Source organism: Panicum virgatum, chromosome 9N (genome assembly GCF_016808335.1).
Source record: "Panicum virgatum strain AP13 chromosome 9N, P.virgatum_v5, whole genome shotgun sequence".
NCBI classification, from domain to species: domain Eukaryota; kingdom Viridiplantae; phylum Streptophyta; class Magnoliopsida; order Poales; family Poaceae; genus Panicum; species Panicum virgatum.
In genome coordinates, this window is record NC_053153.1 from 83,037,274 (window position 1) to 83,061,967 (window position 24,694).

General features: G+C 51.5%; 1 protein-coding gene and 1 non-coding gene across 2 annotated transcripts; one reads left to right on the top strand and one right to left on the bottom strand.

Moving 5' to 3' along the window:
- The first annotated feature begins 705 nt into the window (after nucleotides 1-705).
- Nucleotides 706-1,017, top strand: LOC120689462. The gene has a single exon (XM_039971724.1). The coding sequence runs from the start codon at nucleotides 706-708 to the stop codon at nucleotides 1,015-1,017; it is 312 nt and encodes a 103-aa protein (XP_039827658.1).
- A 6,423-nt stretch (nucleotides 1,018-7,440) lies between these two features.
- LOC120693611 lies at nucleotides 7,441-7,547 on the bottom strand. The gene has a single exon (XR_005683070.1). It is a non-coding gene; the product is annotated as a small nucleolar RNA R71 (small nucleolar RNA).
- Nucleotides 7,548-24,694: the final 17,147 nt, after the last annotated feature.

The following is a 24,694-nucleotide window of genomic DNA, read 5'->3' on the forward strand; positions in this document are numbered from 1 at the left end:
CCAAGATAAGCGCCCTCCTAGAAACGATCACTTCAACCAGCTCCTGGAGAAGCCATGCACCAACCACAGCTATCCGATGAATCACAAGTTCAAAAATTGTGACATGATGAAGCGCCTCCTTCGCAGGACAGCCAAGTCCGACGGAGACGGCTGCGACAAGCAGCCCGATGCTGACCAGGACAAGGAGAAGCCGGCGGAGGGATCGTTCCCGGAGGTGAACCGGTGCCTGGTCATCATCAGCGGCATGGAGGACGACTGCTCCAGGCGACAGCAGAAGGTGCGGCTTCGTGAGGTATGTGCTGCAGCAAGCGCCATCCCCAGAAAGCTGAAATGGGCGTCCGCACCCATCATGTTCGATCAAGACGACCACCCAACTAGCATTCCTCGACCCAGGAGCTACCCTCTCGTCATCTACCCCGTCGTCAGAAACATGCGCATGTCCAAGGTGCTGATGGACGGGGGCAGCAGCCTCAACATCCTGTACATCGACACCCTGGAAGCCATGGGGATTCCGCGATCCTAATTGCGGGCCTCTCTCTTCCCCTTCTATGGCATCCTGCCGGGCATGAAGGCGTACCTGGTCGGCAACCTCGACTTGCCGGTCACGTTCAGCAGTAGAGCCAACTACTGCACCGAGTCCCTCACATTTGAGGTGGTGGGTTGAAGGGGGCGTACCACGCCATTCTCGGGCATCCCTCATACGCCATGTTCATGGCGGTGCCCAACTACACCTATCTCAACCTCAAGCTGCCGGGCCCAAACGGAGTCATCACCATGAGTGGCTCCTTCGAACAGGCCTACGCCAGCAGCCGCGAGCATTTCGACCTCGCCACCACCGCGGCGAACTCGACGGAGCTCAGTCAGCTTCGCGCCGCCACCACCGAGTGCCGGCCCGACCCTGGCAAACCCAGCCAGGCGCCGACTTTCGTCTCGACCAAGGAAACCAAGTCGGTTGTGGTCGACGACACCGACCCAACCAAGAAGGTGCTGGTCGGCTCCCAGCTATCAGCCAAATAGGAACTCGCGCTCGTCGACTTTCTCCGCACCAACAAGGACTCTTTTGCCTGGAAGCCGTCCGAATACCGGGCATCCCAAGGGAGGTCACCGAGCACGAGCTCCGCATTTTGCTGGGATCCAAGCCCGTCCAGCAACGACTGCGCCGCTTCGCCGACGAGAGGCATAAGACCATAGGGGAGGAAATAGCTAAACTGTTAGCTGCTGGCTTCATAAAAGAGGTCTACCACTCCGACTGGCTCTCTAATCAAGTCCTTGTAAAGAAGAAAACTGGTCAATGGAGGATGTGTGTTGATTACACCGGCCTGGACAAGGCTTGCCCAAAGGACCCTTTTCCTTTGCCTAGAATAGATCAGATAATCGACTCCACTTTCGGATGTGAGATCTTATCTTTTCTAGACGCTTACTCTGGCTACCACCAGATAGCGATGAAGGAATCCGACCAGCTCGCGACATCCTTCATCACGCCGTTCGGCTCATACTGCTACGTGTCAATGCTGTTCGGACTCAAGAATGCAGGAGCAACATACCAGCGATGCATGCAAGCCTGCTTTTCCGACCAGATTAATCCGCCAACCGACCCCGACCGGCCGGATCCGCCTCGGGCGACGGTCGCAGTCTATGTTGACGACATCGACGTCAAGACGCCGCGCGCGGACGACCTAGTCGCCACCCTGAGCGCCACGTTTGCAAACCTCAAGAGGTTCAACATCAAATTGAACCCCGAAAAATGCACGTTCGGTGTACCTAAGGGCAAACTCCTCGGGTACATGGTGTCCGAGCGTGGCATCGAGGCCAACCGCGACAAAATTGCGGCCATCACCAACATGGGCCCTATCCATGGCATTAAGGGCGTCCAGAGGTTAACTGGATGCCTAGCGGCACTCAGTCAGTTCATTGCCCGACTGGGAGAGCGAGGCCTGCCACTGTACAAACTCCTCGAGAAGTCCGACACCTTTGTCTGGACGGAGGAGGCACAGGTGGCCCTCGACCGCCTCAAGAACCTCTTGTCCTCTCCCCCGGTGCTCGTCGCACCAGATCCTTGCAAACCCCTTCTGCTTTACCTGGCAGCCACCAACCATGTTGTCAGCACTGCTCTGGTAGTAGAAAGGGAGGAGCCGGGACACGCCCTCAAGGTCCAGGGTCCCGTATATTTTTTCATCGAAGTACTGACCGACTCCAAGTCGCGGTACCCGCAGACACAGAGCTTCTCTACGCCGTTATCATGGCGGCCAAGAAGTTGCAACACTACTTCACCGAGCATGAGGTGTCGGTCGTCACCTCATTCCCACTCAGTGAAGTGGTCCGCAACCGCGATGCCGCGTGGTGGATTTCCAAATGGGTGGTCGAGCTAATGGGCTACGACGTCAAGTTCGTACATGCACGACGATAAAGTCTCAGGCCCTGGCCGACTGCATCGCTGAGTGGACGGAAGTTCAGGCTCCGACCCCAGAAATCTCTTACGAGTACTGGACCCTTTACTTCAATGGGTCAGTCATGGGACCCGGCGCAGGGGCCGGAGTCGTCCTGGTCTCCCCAGAGGGAGGCAAGTTCCAGTACGCGGTCCACCTCCATTTCCCCACGTCCTACAACATAGCCGAATATGAGGCGCTCATCAGCGGCCTCCGCATAGCCATCGACATCGGGGCAACCCGCCTATACATCTACGGCGACTCCAAGCTGGTAATCGACCAAGTCATGAAGATCTCCAACTGCGAGAGCCCCCTCATGGATGCATACTGCCAGGAAGTCCACAAGCTATAAGGGAAATTCCAAGGTCTGGAGCTCCACCACATGCCATGGAAGCAAAATCCCGGCGCAGATGCTCTCGCAAAGATGGCTGCCGAGCGCAAGCCGGCACCCAATGGCATTTTCATCAATGACTTGACCGCGCCGTCAGCACGAGAAAAACCGTCGACCGTAGACAAGACATGGGTAGAGGAAACAAAGCATGAAGAGAAAACAAAGCACGCTCCCTCTGACCCAGCCCCCGACCAGACACCCGGAGGCCCACTTTGCCTGGCTATAGGCCAACCCGACCCAATCCAGGCAGACAGCACAAATTGGAGAGCCGACCTACTGGTTTACCTCCTCCATGAAGTCCTCCCGGAGGAACACAACTCAGCTCGCCGGATAGCCCGACGAGGCAAAACATTCACCGTGATCGACGGCGAGCTCTACAAACACAGCCCCTCTGAAACTGGCATTCTCATGAAGTGCATCCCCATTGCCCAGGGCAAGGAACTTCTTCTTGAGATACACGCCGGGATCTGTGGACACCACGCTGCACCACGCTCCCTGATCGGAAAAGCTTTCCGCCAAGGATTCTACTGGCCAACGGCACTGCGCAACGCGGAGGAAATCGTCCGCGCATGCAAAGGCTGCCAGTTTTACGCAAAACAAACCCACTTGCCAGCCCAAGCCCTTCAGACCATTCCCATAACATGGCCATTTGCCGTGTGGGGTTTAGACATGGTCGGACCACTGCGGAAGGCACCAGGAGGGTTCACCCACCTACTTGTCGCAATCGACAAGTTCACCAAATGGATAGAGGCAAAGCCGATCACCACAATCGATTCCAAGGAGGCCGTCAAGTTCTTTCTGGACATCGTCTACAGGTTCGGCGTGCCCAATTCCATCATCACCGACAACAGAACCAACTTCATGGGCCACTACTTCCAAGAATTTGGGGAAGGGTATGGGATCCGGATCGACTGGGCATCGGTCGGACACCCACGCACAGACGGGCAAGTCGAGAGAGCTAACGGCCTAATCCTCCAAGGGCTCAAACCGCGAATTTTCGACATGCTCAAAAAATCCACGGGTCGTTGGGTGGAAGAACTGCTGGCAGTGCTCTGGAGCTTGCGAACTACACCTAACCGATCGACGGGGCTAACACCTTTCTTCTTGACATACGGCTCTGAGGCCGTGCTCCCTTCTGACCTGGACTACGGCGCCCCGAGAGTCAAAGCATTCGACCCAGAAACGGCGGCCGAAGCCCAGAGGGATGCTATGGAAGTTTTAGAGGAAGCACGGCTAGCAACGTTACACCGATCGGCCCGTTACCAACAAACTTTGCGCAGGTACCACGAGAGGCGTATGATAAGGACTCGGCTAGGATGTCCGAGAATTTGCCCAATCTTTCACGGTACAAATATCAAGAACACAACTTCTCTGAATTATTTGACTGCAACTAGTCTGTAGCCGAGAATAACAAACTGAAAAAATACTCAAGGGCTGATGTCTGTATATTCCCTTGGCAATATTCAGAGTACAATACTATTCTGACCAACAGTACCATGCATAAGACTATGCCTTTGGTGTACAATGGAACCAGCACAACAATTTGGGAAAATGATCCTCACGGTCAGCACTATCAGCAAGGCAATTGAATATTAATTGTGACAGCGGTAGCACTAGTACGTCTCCAAATTCAAGAAAGTAGCTCACAACAGTAATAAGGAATAAAGAATTCAATTGGGATCTCTCGTGCAACAGGGACACCAATAACTTAGTAGACGAGACCACGAATAAACCAAATAAAATTCTTGATTATCAAATACGAACAGCACACAGACTTGATAGATGGGATCAGCTTACGGAGTAGATGCAAACCAAACCCTCGATAGTTCTTCCACCCGCAGTCACAACGAACTACGATCAGAAGATGGGGATCCACTGATGAATTCGGAGCAGCGCACCCAGAAAATAATCCTGATCACGCTCCCAATCACGATCCAGAAGAATCAGCAAGGTAGATGAGATCGGATGAGAGGGCCTCTTCGCAGGAGAAACCCTAGACAAAATAAACTCAAATCCAATCTAATCTCCTATTACAGAAGATGACTTCTAATATAGGCACGCAGGCCTCAACTCTGACTTGGACTCAACGCACACACACCACCTGGTTGGACTCGACCAACACATGGAAACCACCACGTACGTGGCCAACTAGCTATCCCAAAACCATTACGTACGTGACCAATTACCTAGGACTCAAATGACGTGCTATAAAATAATTAAGTAATAAAATATAGAGGCTACTATATATGTGAAACAGAATAAATGATTCATCTTCACGTGAGCTCAGTAGCCGGCATGGAACCAAACTGAATAATACTTGGTTTCCACTTCATCTTATCTTCTAGTTTCTTGAGTAGATTATTTCCCAAAAAGGTCAGTCCGACTTTGCTATTCTTGACCTCCTTGACACGATTCAGGTCAATATAAAAATCACCAAGCTTCATATAAGAATAATCTTCCAAATTATTTTTTAGTAATTCAATTGGAATAGAAATATTTGACACATTGGAATTCTTCCTAAATATAATAGCTGAAGCTTGAGGAGCCATGGGCTCATCATCCTCTCCCTCTTGAAACAAAAGCCGTCCTCGGCTTTGGCGTAATCTCAACTGGCTTCTTTATTACAGTGATCTTCGAAACCTTCTTTGCAGCAAGAGTGTCTTTTGTCATTGCCACATCTTTCCCAAGAATATTAGAGATGGAACCCAATTGGATCGGCTCCTTGCAGCTGACTACAGACTCTAGTGAGTCTGTAGTCAGCTGCAAAGAAGGTCAATTGGAACACCAACTGCCAATCGCCTCCAAGAAGTAATCAGAGCCACTGTCTGAAGGTCGGTGGCCACATGGCAGGATCCCCAGGCCAGCCGGCCTAGGGGAGGCCGGCCGGCCCCACTTGGAAGCCTCTCAGGCTGGGACTTGGCGTGGAAGCTAAGCACAACCGTCATACCTGCTTTTAACCGACGCTACCTGCAATACCGGCCAGTTACCGACCTTGGGAGGCTATAAAAGGAGGCACCATCCCTCACTCAACACACACACATCATTTGGAGCTCTTCTCTTCCACTTGTACTTTCTAGAGTAGGTTAGTACCTTGGGAGTTAGAGTCGAGTCGAGCTTGCTCGGGACTCTGGAGTCGTCGGGAGTCTGGTATAGCTCTTGTAATATAAGTTATCTTCTTTACTTTTCCGAGTCAGCTTTACTTTCCAAAGTCTTTTATTTACTCAAGTCTGAGGTTCAGCTTGAGCGCGGAAGTTTTCTTTTAGCTTAGGCTAAGTTATCTCTCTTAGTGCTCGGGAACTTATCTTACGAGTTTTCTCTCCCGGACTAGAGTATCTCAAGTTAGTGCTCTAGGTTGAGGGGGATTTCTATCGAAGGCCTCGAGAGAAATCCTAACACCGAGTGTAGACGTGGTGTCTGACCTTAGTGTTAGCAAGAAAGTGTGTTCCACCCCACAGAACCGTTGTAGTAGTCGGTAGGTGGTGACAGCCATATCCGTCCTTTGTAGTCCACCACGTTCGGGTGTTTTCATAGCAGTAGTGCAGGTTGCCGTTGGACTCCCCTCTCATCCCTTTCTGAAGTCCTTCCTCTTCCAGCCACTGAAGTAAGCTCTGCTTTACCGAGAACTAGTTAGGTGCTTAGTATGATCTAGAGAGGCTAGCTCGATAGTTCAGAAGTGTATCATGTGTCTTATCTCGCTCGTTGTCCTCCCAGCTCTACCTCTCTAAGGTTTAGAGTTTCCGTGTGTCACTCGATCATTGCTTGGCCATTTATCCTACCTACCTATCTGGCTTACCCCCGTCTAGTTAGTCGGTCGATCAAGCTAGTACGGTTATCATTCAATTTATGATACTCTTTACCATAGTGCTTCCCTGAGGAAAAATACGATACCCTGGAATACTCCAAGGTGAAGTGCTACAGCGGTAATTCTGTGCGCTTGCAAAATATCTATTCTAATCGGGCATAAGAAATGCCAACAAGCATTTTTGGCGCCGTTGCCGGGGAAGCCATTGGCTAAAGATATCGTAGATAGTTTGATAAACTCTACTAGTTTGTCGCCGCTAATCCTAGTGGGCTTACCACTGCTCTCTCCATCTTTTGATCGATGCAGAGCAGTGCATGACCGGTTTCGACCTACCAAGTAACTTCCACCCAAATCCAGAAAGAATTGGGAGAGTTGTGAGACGCCGCATCGTCCCACCTTAGAAGAGACTCACTTGGCCTATCAGTTCACCCTCCACTTCAGCATCCTCATCCATGGCTCAGAAGACTCTCCGCCAGTTCTCTGCCCCATCCAGTAGCCACATTCCTACTGGACTGAATGTCAACCAAGCCGGCAATGACGGCTTTGAGCTGAAAACTGGACTCGTGAACATGGTCCAAGCAAGTCCGTTCTGCGGAAAGGCATCCGAGGATGCCAATGCCCATCTCCAGAACTTCCTGGAGGTGAGTAACACCATCAACCCCAGAGGAACTACTCTGGATGACATCCGTCTTCGCCTGTTCCCGTTCTCACTGCTTGGGAAGGCCAAGACGTGGTTCTACTCCAACAAGGAAGCTTTCACGACATGGGAAGCTTGCTCAAATGCATTCCTAGCCAAGTACTTTCCAGTGGGCAAGACCAATGCCCTCCGGAACAGGATCACTGGAATCCAACAATTGCCAGATGAGACCATCCCAGAAGTCTGGGAGCGTCTCTAGGAGTACATTCAAGCATGCCCACACCACGGTAAGAGGAATGGCTGATCATTCAGAACTTCTTCCATGGCCTGAATCAGGAAGCCCAGGGCCACGTTGACGCAGCTGCGGGTGGTTCATTCCTTTCTCTCGCTGTTGCGGGAGCAAATGCGCTGATTGACATAATAGTTTCCAACCAAAGTTGGAAAGGAGAAAGGCAGCCAACCCGTCCTAGGGGCGTACATCAGATCGACACAGTCGACATGTTAGCTGCCAAGTTGGAACTTCTGATGAAGAAGCTGGAATCTCCGCACCAGGAGGTTAATCAAGTTTCGGAGTCTCGTATGACATGTGAAACATGTGGCGAGACTGGGCACTCGGGCACTTCGTGCCCCTTAACTCAAGAGGACGCAAACTTCGTTGGGAGCAACAACAATCCCAACTCGGGATTTCGTCCTCAGTAGGGTTGGAACTCCAAGCTCAATCTCCCCTTCGGTCAACAACATGGTACGAATTTCAATAACAGCTTTCAACCCACCTTAAAAGACCTAGTGTACGACCAAAAACAAATAAATGATAACACTAGTAGGAAATTTCTTGCTAATGACAAGATCCTAGAATCTACGGCTGCACAACTAGAGGGATTTAATTCTGTTATTAAAAATCAACTGAGCTTTAATAAAATGATAGAAGCCCAAGTAGCTCATCTTGCATCTTCATGTCCTAATGTTAATGCGGGGAAACTGCCCGGGCAACCGGAAGTGCCCTCGAAGGAAAATGTTAGTGCGGTGACCACGCGTGGTGGTAAGACCACGCAAGAGTCACCTTTCCCAAAAGATGCAGGAAAGCAGCGGAAGACCGTAACCGCTAGCCGTACCGAAGTTGGAGACGAAGAGCAGGAAGAGGCCGTCGACTCCAGCACACCTGCTACCCAGGAAGACCCCGTGGAACCCCCGAGAACTTCACGGGACTTTCACGACACAATTGCCTTATCGTTTCCGGAGCGGATAAGGAAGCCAGTGGCCGACGAACAATTCGGCAAATTCGTCGAGGTAATCAAGAAGTTATATGTCAATATACCACTTCTTGACGCTATGCAGGTACCCACGTATGCCAAGTATATCAAAGATATTCTTGGAAACAAGCGGACGCTGCCCACCGTTGAGGTCGTGCAGTTAACGGAAGAGTGTAGCGCTGCTATACTCGATCCTCTCCTGGTGAAGAAGAAAGACCCAGGCTGCCCCACCATCACTTGCTCAATCGGGGCTCAACATTTCTCCAACGCCCTCTGTGACTTGGGAGCAAGCGTCAGTGTCATGCCCAAGGTAGTTTACGATAAACTCAACCATCATGCACTTGCCCCTACAGCCATGTGTTTGCAGCTAGCAGACCAAACGGTCTGCTATCCCGCGAGAATAGTAGAGAATATCCCAGTGAAGATCCGGAACTTCTTTATTCCCGTCGACTTCGTCGTGCTCGACATGGAAGTCGACGCCAATACGCCACTCATCTTGGGCAGGCTGTTCTTGAGCACAGCAAACGCCCACATCGATGTCGGAGCTGGAGAGATCCAGCTCAACATCAATGGCCAGCAGGAGAAGTTCGCCTTCAAGCTGAAGGTCGAACAATGCAATCAAGTCAAAGAGGTCCGAAGGAAGAAGAAACCCGAGAAAGAAACGAAGAAACCATCACCTCTAAACATTGAAGCCCTCATCGCATTCGTGGAGAATCTACGGATTCAAGAGGAACTACGACTTCAAGAGGAAGCAAAGCAAATCAAGCTTCACAATCAGAGGAATGCCAAACGTCGAATCCAACGTAAGAAATTTTTGGAATCATAGGAAGTGAAGGTCGAAGCGCAACCCACACCCAAGAAGGTGTGGTGAAAGAAGCTGTCATCGCCCAAGACTCCATCCGGCGACGACAAATGAACTGAAGGAATGGAGAGTCCGATTCCGGACTCAAAACACGAGCCCTCGCCATGAGGTCCGTGGCACATATCCATCACTTGCATTGCATATAGGATAGTTTAATTTTTTCCTTGCATAAACTTCTTTTCAACTTGCATAATCATGTTTTGAATTTTAACCAACCCATGTTTAAAATTTGAAAATTTTGCATCAGAGAACTTCACAAAAAAATTTCAAAAATTTTTGGCTGAGCTCTAGGCTGACCGGCCCCACCTAGGCCGGCCGGCCCCACCTAGGCCAGCCGGCCCCACCTCTTTTGTTTCTGTCAAGAACCAGCAAGGGGTGGCAACTTTTATTAAGGGTGAAGCAAAGGGAAAAGGGGGGAGCATGGGAACGTGCAGAGGCATGCTGAGCGGCCTCAACAGGGCCGGCCGGTCTCTGCCATCCACCCACGTCCCATCACCACTGACGGGGAGCACCATACCTACATGCCTAAGCGCTAGGGCATCGACGTGGAGCAACGGACGCCGCTCAGGGGGCCGACCGGCCTGCCCCAGGCTGGCCGGCCAGGCCTCTGCGCGCGGCTATAAAAGCCAGCGAGCCCGACGGTCCTCAGCACACCAGAAGCTCAGGTACTCGTGATCCCAGCCCGAGCTCTTAAATCCCTTCTCTCTTCCTTGAGTTTCTTGCCTAATTGAGCTCTTTTGAGTTGATTAGGAGAAGAACTCAAGTGCTAGCTCGCCTAAGAACAAAAATTTAAGTAGTAATTAGTGAAGTTCATAAACCAGAAAACACAAAAATATTTCCCCTCTTAATAAATTCATGGCTCGCTGAACGTTGAACATTTGTTGTGGTTTAAACGCCCCGCAAGAACGACTAACAACTAACGACTAACGCTAACCCTCCTCTTAACTTCTTGTTTCCTTCGGGTATTGCTCGTGCTAACCTTTTGCAGGCATCATGATAACCCGAGCAAAAGAGAAGGTCAAGAAGGCGTTCTCGAGAAGGTCGAGAAGCTCGCGGAGTTCCTCTTCTTCTCGGGATAACATGTCGGTCGATTCCGGTCACCGCTCTCATGCATCCTAGGAAGAAGAAGAAATTCCCGCAGTCCTAAGAAGCCGCTTCCGCATCAGGATTTTGATGATGGTCGAGTAGATCGTCTACAAGAACGACTACCAGCGGCAAGCACTCGAGCTACTGAAGAGGCAAACCTATGCCCATGCCAAGAGGTTCGAAACCCGCTTCCTCATCATGACGGGACTTCTGCAAGACATGAACCAAGCCTTCACCACCGTCGGATGGGTGCACTTCGCCGACATCGTCGAGCCAGGTTCGCACCTCTTGACCATGGAGTTTCTTATGTCTCTTACCGTTGAAGAAACCAGCACCGAAACCAAAGTTTACTTTCGGTTCTTTAACAAACAATTTGAAATGACTCTCCAACAATTTAGTGTTGCACTGGGCTTTAATAAAAGATGCATCTTAGACCCCAACATACTTGTTGAGCGCTATCAGTATGATCGCAGCTCTTGGTGGAGTGAAATTTCTGATGAACCCGTGAGTAGTAAAAACAACATAGTCTCAATTCATAATCCTACTCTGAGGTTTCTTGCCAAGTGGCTTGCCATGGTTGTGCATTCCCGCACAAACCTTTGCCTCTGCAGCTCGCCTGAGCTGCAGTGTCTGTACGCTATGGTGAACAAGATTCGCTTGTCGTCCGTCCGGAGCATGCTTGCTCATTGGTAGAAGATGATTACGGCCAAAAGCCCCATCGACATAACCCCACTGGTCACCCATGTGGCGAGGTATGTCAAAGCGATGGAGGGCGCCAAAGTCACCTTCTTGCCTGAGACGGAGGCGTACAGATACGAGGTCGGTCTTGAGCATTTTGTGCAAGGGCACATGATGCAGGAAGGGCTAGGAAATTCTATCTTTATGTGTTACCCAGGGTACGACAGGGAGATCGAGCTTCCATGCCCGAGACTCTCTCTCTACTCGGTGAAGAGTCTAACATTGCAGATGGAGAAAAGAGAACCCGCACGACGGAGTGTTGTAGGTCCACATACGAGGAGCAGGACTCGGTGCGGACAAGCTGAAGCAGGTCCTTCACGACATGCCTCGGGACAGCCAGGGCCATCCACGGAGAACATGAGCTTCGAGGAGGCGTACGTTCATTACAACTATGACCCGTACCAGGCCGGCAGCAGCGGATTCGCCTGTGGACAAGGACCGTACTACCCCGCAGGTATGCATTCGTGTTATGGTCCACATATGGGTCCCTCATCATCGGCACGCTTCAACTATGAGGACCTGATTCTTCGGAGCATCGCGGACCTTTCAAACCGCATCAGCACACTCGGGACGCAGCAGCAGGAGATGCGGGACACGATGACACACAACACCCAGCTCACCTAGGAGAGCTGGGGGTTGACCTCTGCCTTGCAGTACGATGTCTCGAACATCTTCATCCACCTTGGGCTGGACTATCAGCAGTCCTAGCCGTACCAGCACCAGCAGTACAAGCCGCCTGAACAGAACAACGAGGAGGAGGAAGAGAACAACAACAATGACGAGGAGGACAAGGATGAGGATAATGAGGACCCGACGAGGGAGAGCAGGACTCCGATGAGGAGGACTGAGCTTCATCTAATCTTGGGGGGGGGAGTCACACCGCCAGGTAAGTCATCACACCCGTTCCTTTCATTCAGTAGCCATGCCAAAATAATAATAAAAATAATAGTAGTAGTAATGAATAAATAATCTATAAACAAAAACCCCAAAAATATTTACATGCTTTGAATAAAATATATGAGTGGAAATCCGTGTGAGCTCTCACTTTGGAAATGATGAATAGTTGCTCTGCTTAAACTCTGTATGTGCTTTGTTTACAGCTTTTTACTCTCCTAGTACCTGAACTAATTGGCACATAGTAGTTCCACTGAAAATCTGGTTGTGTGGAGGCATGAGTTTAATTTCTAAAAGTCTAAGTTGTTGCGGGATTCGAGATAGCCCAAACCGGAATTTAAACTGCTGCTCTAGTAGGGAACCCCTCGGAATTCTTTTAAACTAAAATTTTGGTGAAGGTTTCCCATAGTTAAAATGACCCATCCAGAGCCTTATATTGCATAAACCGTTTTGAGCTATCTAAAGTTACTTTGAGCTGTGTCGAATGGTGCATCCACTTCGGGAATGGTACTTGCCTTCTACAGGTCTCTATCCCACAAATCCACCATTTGCTAGCCCAAGTATAGCCGGCATGTCAGTCACCCACTCAGGGAATTGACATCCACTCTTGCCAGCTATGTGTCCCCGCAATTACCATCTCAAAAACCACAGTTCATTCCACAAAAGCCTCCCATTCAAAACTCCAAAGAATTCAATATATATCAGCAAAGGAGAGTGAAGATATCTTCTTTAAAAAAAGAAGAAAAAGAGAGAGAAAAGAAAAAGAGAAGCCCACTCTACATTTCGAGTTGCAAATTATGGAGTTCAAATAAATGGGAAGCCATACACTCCATCCATTCCATACCCTCCAAAAACCCCGAGTTCCATGAGACCTGGATTTGGCTAAGTACCGACCCCGGCTTGGATCACCCTTCGGCTAAGCAATACAGGTAACCAAAGTATGCATACATCTTCCTATAAACTCCATATATCAGCCTTAGAGATAGGAAGAAGATGGTCATGTTTCTCGACCATATGTTAGGATCATACACCTTGAGAGACTCGAGAGAACCATTGGGAAACCTGAACCCCTTTTGAAAAATTCTTGCAAAAAAATCCGAGTTGGGAACCTGAACAGGTAGCAGGGAACATTCCGGTGAAGGTTGTTCAGTCCAACAACCGATCAAGACCAAGGGATGAAAAACAAATACGCCCCATCTCCAGAACCTTAGGTATGTGCCAATTTTTCATAAGTACATATGGGAAGAGTAATATGCTGTGCACAAAGTACCTGCAAGGGGGTAAACATCGATGCAACTCCTGATCCACTGAGCCTCAGTTTAAGCTTTGCTCGAGGACGAGCAAAAGTTTAAGCTTGGGGGGTGTTGATGGCCATAATTCCACATTCTAAGCCGTCAACTTCTCGAAAATAATACGAGCTTTACACTATATTCCATTCATATTTTGTTTAATTCTAACGAGTTCCACGAGTTTTGAATGAGTTTTGATTCCAGGAACAAGTATACCAAAATTGAGCAAGTTTGGGCAAAATCCCAGGCCGACCGACCTCCCCTAGGCCGGCCGGCCTAGCACCTCCACAGGCAAGGCCCCGGCTTCAAACCAGTGACAATGTGACACAATCAAGAGTCTCTAAGTCGAGGGTTAGGCCTTGGATCAACTGGAAACACCGAAAGGCCTCAACATCCATCTAAAGGTTCACAAGGCAGCCCAAGATCATAAAGATTGCAGGAACCCACTTCCCTAGAGACTACCCAAGAGTAGAGCAAGGCCTCGGCCAAGTCAGAGGCCGAGATGGGCTAGAGGGAGGCCGGCCGGCCAAGAAACTGCAGAACCGACGCGAGACCAACTGCCAACCGCCTCCAGGAAGTAATCAGAGCCACTGTCTGAAGGTCGGTGGCCACATGGCAGGATCCCCAGGCCGGCCGGCCTAGGGGAGGCAGGCCGGCCCCACTTGGAAGCCTCTCAGGCTGGGACTTGGCGTGGAAGCTAAGCACAACCGTCTGCTTTTAACCGATGCTACCTGCAATACCGGCCAGTTACCGACCTTGGGAGGCTATAAAAGGAGGCACCATTTGTAACACCCGGTATAAAAGGACATAAACCGAGCAATCATATACGTGCCAGGATCAAGTCACACGTATATACAACAGAATGAACAGTATATCACAACACATATCACGTAAAAAGATATAATAAAGCGATAGCGAATCTTATTTATTACATTAATGACAAAAATGTCTGATACAGCGGAAGCGAAGTATAAGTATGATAAAAACTCTCCAAAGCTGAGCAGGGCGCCACAGGGACGTCGACTGGGAGACGAACGCCTAGAAGTCCTCGTAGTCCTGGTAGCACTGAGCGAACTCCCTCGCGTCGGCAGGAACTGAGCAGCAGTAGAGTATCCGAGAGGAAAAAGTAGAGAAGAGGCAAGAGTGAGTACACAACTTGTACTCAACAAGTATAACACAAACTATGAGGCTCTAAGGTTGGCTGACTGACTGCATTAGCTTTTAGTCTTGGCAAAATTTTATTAAAGCTATTTACTACAAGTTGATGAATTACCATAAACCCAGTTACATAGTAATTAATCAAGATTAATCATATTACTACTGAGAACCAAACCGAAACCACCAAGGTAACCCCGAGAGGCACCCCCCTCGTCGGAAGAAGATAACCCCACTAATCAAAAGGAGGATCTGGGCCGCTCATAACCGTGAGCACGGCTAGTATACTAGTTTTACACTCTGCAGAGGTTGCACATATTTACCCACAAGTCGTGAGCTACGCTAGTTGTTCATCACACTTCCTTAGATGAGATGACTAGCAAACTCACTATGAGGCCTTTACAAAGAATCTCGTTGGTAAGGAGTAACCGCGAGGGTTGGATCGGCGACCATGTAGCAGGTCTAGTGGGCGTCAAGAATACCACAGACGAGGCCACTCAGTACGAGGGACATAGAAGCTTACCACCCTTGCCCCGCAGGTAAGTTACTCCAAACCAAAAAGACCTAATTATTACGCCAAGACCGTCCCATTCCAGTCTTATGGTAGCGCTGTTGTCCCAGGTTGTCGCTCTATGAACCGGTCCTTATGGAGAGTGGCTAACCCAGCAGTAAGCACCGTGCTGGCCCCCTAAACCATGTTTCTAACAAAACCAATTTTAACGAGAAGTGAGCCACTCAAGCCACACAGAGGGCCACTCTCAGAATTAAGTTGCATATACCATTAATCAAAATAATTAAAAAGGACCAAGTGTGTTATAGCGCGGCACCTAGCACAACTAACCAAAATGCAACCCAAAGGATATATAAAGGATATAAAGTGGCTAGGAAAGTCCTTATAGGCATACAGTATTAAAATGCAGTATGAAAGTGTATTTAAAAGTGATAGGTTGTTCATGTTATACTTGCCTTCCTCGTACTGCTCCTGCTGCTGCTCAAACTGGTTGGAAGACGACTGCTCTGGGTACTGGTATTGGGGCTCCTCCGGTAGCTCAACGTCTACTCACGAACACATGGCCAAAAACAAGGCACAACATAAACATACATGCAAACAAATGCTAACACTAAGAAACAGTACATCAATACATAAAAACAGCACACTAAACTAGTCTAAAGCTATTCTACGCGTTACAACGATCGCGTGGACATAAAGAACGCCTAAAACGGAGCTAAAACGCATAAACTAGAGCTAAAACAAGATCTAGGGGCTTATCTGCGAGAAAAACTAAGTTCCAGGGGGTTTCTGGGCAAAACCGAGGACTAAAACGTAATTAAACTAAAACTCTGGGATCTAACTCGCAAAAAGACTAAACCTGGACGGCGGTTTCTATTTTGAGAAAAGCCAGGGGGCTTCGTGCAAGTTTCTGGGCCAAACTACAATTTCTTTTGACTTGTGATGGACTGCGGGTTGAATAGCAAAGAGTCCAGGGACTCTTTAACAAAAGTGACAGGCCGAACCGGTACGCGCGATTCTCGGCCATCGGATCTGGATCCGGCGGATCAGATCAAAGTGGCCTACGATCTAATCTGGGCCGCTGCTTCCGAATCGGGCGGCTCAGGGGGAAAAGGGGTGCGGGTGGCGGCGCGACTCGCCGGCGGCGCGCTCCCGCGGCGGCGCACGACCGGAGAAAGTGTTCTGGGGGCTGCAGGGCTCCGCTTGGGCTGGGGTTTGGCCGTGGAGGATGCTGGTGGCACGTGTAGTCCACCTGGGGTGCGGGTTGGGTTTGGGGAGGTCCGGAGCACGGAGTTCGGCGGCCATGGCGGCTCTGGACGGCGAGGCCTCGCCGGAGCAGGCGGTTCGGTGACTCCAGGGGGCTACGGCTACCAAATTTAGCGCTTAAAGATAGAGCGGACCGGGATGTGGCTCACCGAGGGCGCGGAGCGGTCGGGTTCGCAGCGCAGAGGGTTGACGACGACGACTGGCGGCGGAGCGGAGGCCGTGCTCGCGGAAGGAGATGATGCAGCGGTGCTCCAAGCTTTTGGTCCCCTCGGGTCGGCTCTTGATGTTGCTGCGAGGGTGCCAACGGGGTTAGGGCGGCCGGAGTGTTGACGGCAGCGTGGAATCGTGGAGGCGGCAAAGCTCACCTACGGAGGGATTCGGGCCGAAATTCGGCGCGCACACGGGTCGGGGTCAGAGGTGAGTGCTTCGGGGTGCTCCCTGGTGCTAAGGCGAAACCATAGCGGGGATCGGCAGGGTTCGGGGTGCGGCGGAGCAGCGGCGGTGCAGCGGCTCGGCACGGCGGAGTAGGGCGAGCGGCGCTAGGGTTTGATGCGGAGGGGAAGGGTGTGTGCGCAGAGGGGGGGGGGGTTGGGCGTTTAAAGTAGGGAGGCCGGGGATCTCGGCTGCTGCTCGGAAAGGTAGGTGAGGCGTGGGGATTTTGGGCGGAAGGTACGGCCGGTTGCGCGTGCGCGGGGGAGGCAGAGGAGGGAGACGGGGCTGCCAGGTGGGGCCGGTGTGCCAGCGAGAGGAGGCTGCGACGCGTGCGACGCGCGCTGAGCTGCGGCGTGGGCGTGGGGGCGCGGGATGGGCCGTTGGGGTCAAGTGCGAGCGGAGAGGGGCGAGCGGGCGTGCGCTGCTGGTGGGCCGCAGCGTTGGCGCTGAGCGGAAGAGGGAGCCGGGCCGGGGAAACGGACCACGCGGGAAGGGAAGGGATGGTGAGCGGATGTGCTGCTGGGCCGCGGGGAAAGGAAGTGGGCCGCCAAGTTGGTCTGCCTGGGTTGGGCTGGGAAAAAGGAAAGTGGGCCACAGGGAAAGAAGAGAGGGGAAATGAGGCCGGGCCAGACTTGGCTGGTTCACAGGTTTGGTTTTGGGTTTCTTTTCTATTTCCTTCCTCTTCTTTTCTTTCTCAAACATCACTCAAACTAATTGAATTCAAATCAAATTCGAATTCAAACCCTATGCACTCAACCAATTAAAAATATGCACCAGCATGAATGCTCAAACATGTTGAACCTACAATAAATTTTAATTACTTTATGAAGCAAAAATAAATTATAAATGCAAGGTTAAGCAGATTAAATCCTAGAAAATTAAATAAAGCTAATTAAATTTATTATTAAATACTGAAATTTGAATTAGGGTGTTACACCATCCCTCACTCAACACACACACCATTTGGAGCTCTTCTCTTCCACTTGTACTTTCTAGAGTAGGTTAGTAGCTTGGGAGTTAGAGTCGAGTTGAGCTTGCTCGGGACTCCAGAGTCGTCGGGAGTCTGGTATAGCTCTTGTATCTTTCTTTTGACTTTATCAATATAAGTTATCTTCTTTACTTTTCCGAGTGAGTTTTACTTTCCGTAGTCTTTTATTTACTCAAGTCTGAGGTTCAGCTTGAGCACAGAAGTTTTCTTTTAGCTTAGGCTAAGTTATCTCTCTTAGTACTCGGGAACTTATCTTACGGGTTTTCTCGCCCGGACTAGAGTATCTCAAGTTAGTGCTCTAGGTTGAGGGGGATTTCTCTCGAAGGCCTCGAGAGAAATCCTAACACTGAGTGCAGACGTGGTGTCTGACCTTAGTGTTAGCTAGAAAGTGTGTTCCACCCCACGGAACCGTTGTGGTAGTCGGTAGGTGGTGACAGCCCTATCCGTCCTTTGTAGTCCACCACGTTCGGGTGTTTTCAAAGTAGTAGTGCAGGTTGCCATTGGACTCCCCTCTCATCCCTTTCTGAAGTCCTTCCTCTTCCAGCCGCCGAAGTAAGCTCTGCTTTCCCGAGAACTAGTTAGGTGCTTAGTCTGATCTAGAGAGGCTAGCTCGATAGTTCAAAAGTGTATCAGGTGTCTTAACTCACTCGTTGTCCTCCCAGCTCTACCTCTCTAAGGTTTAGAGTCTCCGTGTGTCACTCGGTCATTGCCTGGCCATTTATCCTACCTACCTATTTGGCTTATCCCCGTCTAGTCAGTCGGTTGATCAAGCTAGTACGGTTATCATTCGATTTACGATACTCTTTACCATAGTGCTTGCCTGAGGAAAAATACGATACCCTGGAATACTCCAAGGTGAAGTGCTACAGCGGTGATTCTGTGCGCTTGCAGAATATCTATTCTAATCGGGCATAAGAAACGCCTACAGTCACACAACACACGACTTTTCCTATCAGTTCGCATTTTTTCCATCCTACTCAAACGCTTTTCCCGAACTACCCGATCAATCGAATCCGTGTAAAGGTCTACGACACCTGGCGACTGATGCCTCTAGGCCAGCTCCTGGCTACACATCGCAGCCTACGATCAACATGCAGTTCCGAAAGAAGGGAATGCATAGGACAAAAACGTCCACGAGCAAGTGGAAAAGCAAACGGTAGAACTCCTTTTAGACAAAACAAAATTTACTTTGCCCACAAAGCGCAAGATGTTTTTTCCCTCATCAGAAATTTTACATAAAATAAAAACTAATACAATTCGTTTATCTTTGCAATGGCGGATCCACACTCGAGGAAGGAGCGGCAGATCCACCAGTCGACGACACGTCCGCCATGGCTCCAGCGCTCCCACCGCTCACATCTAATTCCCGCTCCGCACGCCGGACGTTCCTTACTGCCGCGAAGGTCAGACCCCGCACAATCTTGCCGACGATGGGCTCTAGCTTCCTGGCCACCGCAAGCGCGTCGCCGTACGGCCGCTCGGCGGAGAGATCGCCATCAAGACCTACCAGATCTAGCTCCGGATGTCGTAACACCACGGCGCTCAGCGCAGTCGAAGCATCGTGGTAAGCCGCTATGGCCGTTAATGTGGACAGCTCCTTGGGGACTTTCTGTAAATCGTCCTGCTGTGGGCTTGATGGTAGAGAGCCAAGGACACAGAAGCAAACCTCTCACGCCGACGATCGCAACCGATCAAACTCGCGGCGTAAAGCCCGGTTCTGAGTGGTCAACTCTGAATGGGACATCGTAGCGCTGTGAGATTACATTGCGAATATGATCAAAGGAAAGGAATGCGAGGAAAATTACCATCCAGTGCTCTCTCCATTGCTTGGCAGCCCATCTCTTGGTTTGCCAGGTCGACCTCCGTGCGGACACGACGGGCCCGTTGTTCCTCCAACCGGGTTTCTGCGGCCGCGAGGCTACGGCAATACTCTTGAGCATCCAAGGCACGCATGGCCTCCACAGTGCGCAACCACTCCGCAAGGTCTTGGCGTGCCGCCTTGCCCATCACCTCGCGACCATGCTCCTCTCGTAAGAAGGATGATTTCCTTTTGGAGATCTTCTCCAGCACATGGAAGACGAAAGGTAGTCACAAGAGAACGCCTATGGGCAGGAAGAGCAGACCTGACGAAAAAAGTCTTACCCCAACGGCGGGAAGCAAGCCAGAGGTAACAAGCTTCTCAGCCCGTTCCACCTCTTCCAGCAGCAGAGCAATGTGGCCCTTGGCGGAGGCAAGTACCTCCTTAGCTTCGAGGCCTTGCCGACCCATGTGTCGCCAGAGCTTGTCCTCCCGAGAATCATTCAGCACGAACCGCGTGTCGCCGGCGTCATCGCGCGATGGCCACTCTAGCGGCCCATGCGGCGGACAGTAGGGAACCAGGGAGCCTTCCGTCAACGATGGCCCCACCAACGCAGCAGTCTCCCCTGCAGGCGGAGAGAGGAGAGGGCTCTCGGCGGGAACACCCCCACGGCTCGCGGAAAACTGCACGAATGTCGTCTCCACGCCGGCCGGTGAAAAGACAGGGCCTAGTATCGCCACTGTTACCATCTGCGACGAGGACGTCCCCGAGGGCGCGCTTCCCTCCAGACAATGGGCGAGCAGAATCGCAAGCGAAGGATGCTCAGTCCATTCCACCGGCCCTGCCAGCGGCTGGAACCCGATCGAGATCCTGCATCACAGGAACAAGAAAGTGCGTCACCAAAAAGCTGCCTCTTCAGAGCACCGAAGCAGACGTAGTACTCATGTTCTCGCCGCAGCTCTCATCAGGATGGTCTCGGCCGACGATATGGGAGGCGAACGCGTTGCGATGGCTATTGCAACGGGTGACGGCAGCCCATCATCCCTTCCGCGGTCTGACGGGAGGACGCAATCGCCGCCCCGGAGGACGTCACCGACGACCTCCTAAGCGCCGGAGCCTTCGCCCCGAAGCCGTTTCACCGACTCAGGCTCCATGTTGCGGGCGCCCTTGAGGGCCCCAGATCCACTCGTCTCACATGGGGACACGTCAAAGCTGGAATCCTCGCCCCCAAGTGGCTCCGGCACCTTTTCCTCCTCCTCCCCATCGGAGCCGGACTCCGGATATTCTTGGGGTCGAGCGTCAACCAAATCCAGGGCTTCCGCAGGGTCCATCCCCTTGCGGATAAGCTTGGCGACCTCCTTTTGATGGCTCTCATGCTCCCAGGCATGGAGCGCTCTCCTTTTCTTCCTATTTGCGGCCCTCTTCTGTTGTTCGGCTTGGCGGGCAGCCCCCTCCGGCTCTTTGCTGCGGTGAGGGACAGATTTGGGCTTGGCAAGACCCTACAAACATGAACAAGGGTAAGACAGGTAGGGATGGAGAAATCCTGGGAAAGGACAAGAAACGAAAGGCAAAACGAACGCTTACCAGGTTGGGGGGCGACCCCGAACAAAAAGGAGACGGCCCGCCGATGGAGTGGCAGGTCTCCCCCGCTGTCATGCCTTCTAGCCACCTCCACAGCCCTGAGCTGCTGGAGGTCCTGCAGCTCCTCTTGCGGCTCACCGCACTCATAATCCCACATCTTCCCCCGCAACGCGGAGAGAACGCGCACTCTACGATGGAAGATGGTGGCGAAAATACGGGCGCCATCTAGGCTGCGCGCCACTAAGCCCTTCAGCACCTCCTCAATCGCTTCCATGCAATTCTTCCTCCTCCGGGAGGCTCCCTAGGTCCAACTGTCTTGCTTCTCCGGGGCATTCTTAGTGAATACCGAGATCGCCTCCTCCCTGCCGGATGGATTCCAGATGTACAACCACTCGTCGTGCCACCCCCGATTGTTGTCCACAGGAGTGTACCGGGGATACGAGGCCTTCCCAGGTTTTCGCTGCAGGCCAAAACCATCGACGGGCGCAATTGTCGCCTCCGAGCGCGACGAGCCGGCTTCACGCCTCAGCGTGACCAGGCGACCGATGAACACCTCTCGGAATAGATCCACATGCGGATCTATCCCGAGGAACGCCTTGCACACCGTCATGAAACCCGCGATGTGCAACATTCCGGTGGGGTTAAGGTGATGCAACCCGATTTTCCACTCCTCCAACAAGCCTAGCAGGAAGGGGTGGGCAGGATGCTCGAGACCCCACGTGTAGAAGATGTGGAAGGAGACCACCTCGTCAGGGCACGGATGGGGACTAACCTCTTCGGGCGGCAGCGCCCTCTAGTGAGTCACGCTCGTCGGGGGAATCGAACCCTCCACGGCCAACTTCTAGAATTGGGCCTCGGTCATGGAGGACGGCCTCCGCAGCGACATCACCATGCCTGGGCTCTGACGGGACGCTAGAGAAGGGAGCAGAAGCGAGAGTAGCAACAGACGAGAGCAAAGAGGAGAATAGGCGCTAGAGGCGGTAGAGAAAGGAGGCAAGAGCCAGGCAAGGGAGGAGGTAAACCCTCCACTCCGCATATTAAAGGGCTAAAGGGTTTAGCCTCGTGGGCCCCTCCAATCGGCGAAAACTCCGAAGTGGCACGACATCGAGTGTGCCCAGCACATACCCCCGTCGGGCAAAAAGCAGGCCAGGCTCGATGGGCCGATCATCCGTTGCGCGACGCCGAGGTCTGGCTGTTCTCGACCTGCCCTCTGGCGCAGACCGACCCCGCGGGTCAGTGAAGTCTGAAAGCCAACAATGGGATGATCGCAGGGATAACGGTTTCTTATGACACCATTATCATAGCAGGAATGGCTCTCGCTCAAGACAAGACACATTGATTGACCAGTATACAGGAACAACGACGCTGAGTCAAACCACATGTGAAAATTTTGATTCTAGTTAATTTCATTAAGACAATCGGCCAGAAATCGTTACAACAAACAAAGACTCGCCGACCTCGACTCTGGGAAATGGTAGATACAATGGATCAAATCAATCAAACCCCTCAGAGGGGCAACAAAGAAGGCGCCCTCGAGAACGCTTTCTCCAGCTACACCCCCCCTCAGGCTACAGAAGACAAAGGCAACGGGTGCCACGGGTGGAGGTAGAGGACGCGCTTAGGGAATCTCACGGAAGTTCTTTCAGCATCCTCGCTGACCCTTCCCCCCGGCGTCCATCTCGTCGAGGGATCTCCAGTAGTGGAAGACGCGGGAAGCCGCGGCGCGGGAGGCTTCCGAAGCCGACGCGAGCCCGAGCGTCCCGGCAAGGCCCCCTACTGCCTCCTCTCCGAGCCTGTTGGCATTTCTTAGCGTCATCACTAGGAGTGGTTAGTTCCTAGCAATGGCGCCTTGAAGATGCCATGTGGTATGTCTTAACATTTACAGAAGGATCCGCAAGCGCACGGATATACCGTTGTAGTATTTCACCCGGAAGTATTCAGGGTATCGTTATTTATATTTTCCCAAGGGATGGCTAGGTTGTGTAAAGTGTATTTACTTAGTTGCATAACCATGACACGTATGAGCAAGATGAAGACCACTGACTATACAAGGGTAAGTGATATGTAATAAGGATAATCAGGGGTAATGTGACACACACAGAACAGCCAATTCTCATGAATAAAGAATAAACAAGCAATCCTAAGGATAGTGGGAGCATAGGCAAAGATTCCTGTTATACTAATCATGTTAGCGGATAAGTTGCGTTAGCTGCGTTGCTTAGAGCTGCAGGTGCAAGGAAATTAGGGACATCGGGGAGAATGACCCGTAGTGGAGAACATCCAGTCCCGTTTCATCTTTGCATGAACTCCTACACCGTACCTGAACGTCGGGGAGTGCGCTAACCGAGAAGCAGTTTCCCGGCGGACCGACAGGGCTGTCACCACCTGCGGTCTACCCCAGTCACACCGTGGAGCACTGTCATATCCGAAGGATCCAGCATACCCGGGCACCATGCCCGCATATGAGGTCACTACCCTAGCACCCCCGGGTCCCCCACCATTCGGATGGACGGGTAAGATGCTAAGGCAAGCCCGAAAGCACAACGAACCGATATCCTTACCCAGATCATCTGGTCTAAGCATGCAACTACTATTACTTGATAAAGCATAGCTCAAGGCTAAACAAGCTACGAACATAGCAAGATAACCAAGAACGAACTTTGAATGATTAGCATAAAGAAAGTCGGAATACAAAGCCGTACCAGAGGCCAAGGATTGCTCGCCGACCCCAAGGACGACTAGATTCACTAAGAGATAAAGTACTAGCCTGTCTCCACTACCCTAAGGAGTATAAGTCACAAAAGAGTGTAGAGAGAGAGAGAGAGAGTCTTCCAAGTGCTGTGAGAGAGAGTGGTGGGAGGCCCCTTTTATAGCTTGAGAGGCCGGTTCCCGCCATCTCTATACATGGAAACATGCCAAACCATCATTGAGAGGATAGGATCAGTCTTCCCGCCAAAACTTAGCGGGAAAACCTTCCATAAGGGGTCGGCCGACCCCCATTTTGCGCCACTGGCCACCGTCCTTCTCTGGTACACTAACTGCTGGGTCATGATGTCAGATGGTCGGTGCCGGGGCTTGGTTGGTCGGTTTGGTCTAGTTTGTGGGCCTCCTTTGCTCATGTTACGCATGATACGATTGTTTGTGTCTTCTTTCTGCGTATTCGTCGTGTTTTCATCTTATTCCAGACTTGTGCTCCTGAAATCATAAATTCTCGAAAACAACTGTGGAGCTAGGTTAGTGATACAAATATGCGAGTAAGAGGTATAGTTTTCCTTCTTAAATGAGTATAGTATAGTTGATGGTCATATTTCGCACTTAACGACCGTCAACAGAGCTCTTTGCCAGATCAGCGCCAAAGAAATACCAAGGGAGCCACAGGCGAGATATGGCCGCTTACCACACCCCTTGGAAAGGGAACCAGTGGCCTGGTTTGCCTATCTCCGGCAGGCGGCTCCCGAGTCCTTTGGCGCCGGCCCGCGACTCGCGGAAGGAGCACGATATCAGGCCCATTCCTGAGGAAGATTCCTCACCGTTCGCAAGCATTCTTCTAGCACTAGAGACATAGTACATGCCCGCTCTTATCTGGAG

What these genes read in the sequence shown, in the direction of transcription:
- LOC120689462 (XM_039971724.1), top strand. Translation starts at nt 706, where the DNA reads ATGTTCATGGCGGTGCCCAACTACACCTATCTCAACCTCAAGCTGCCG.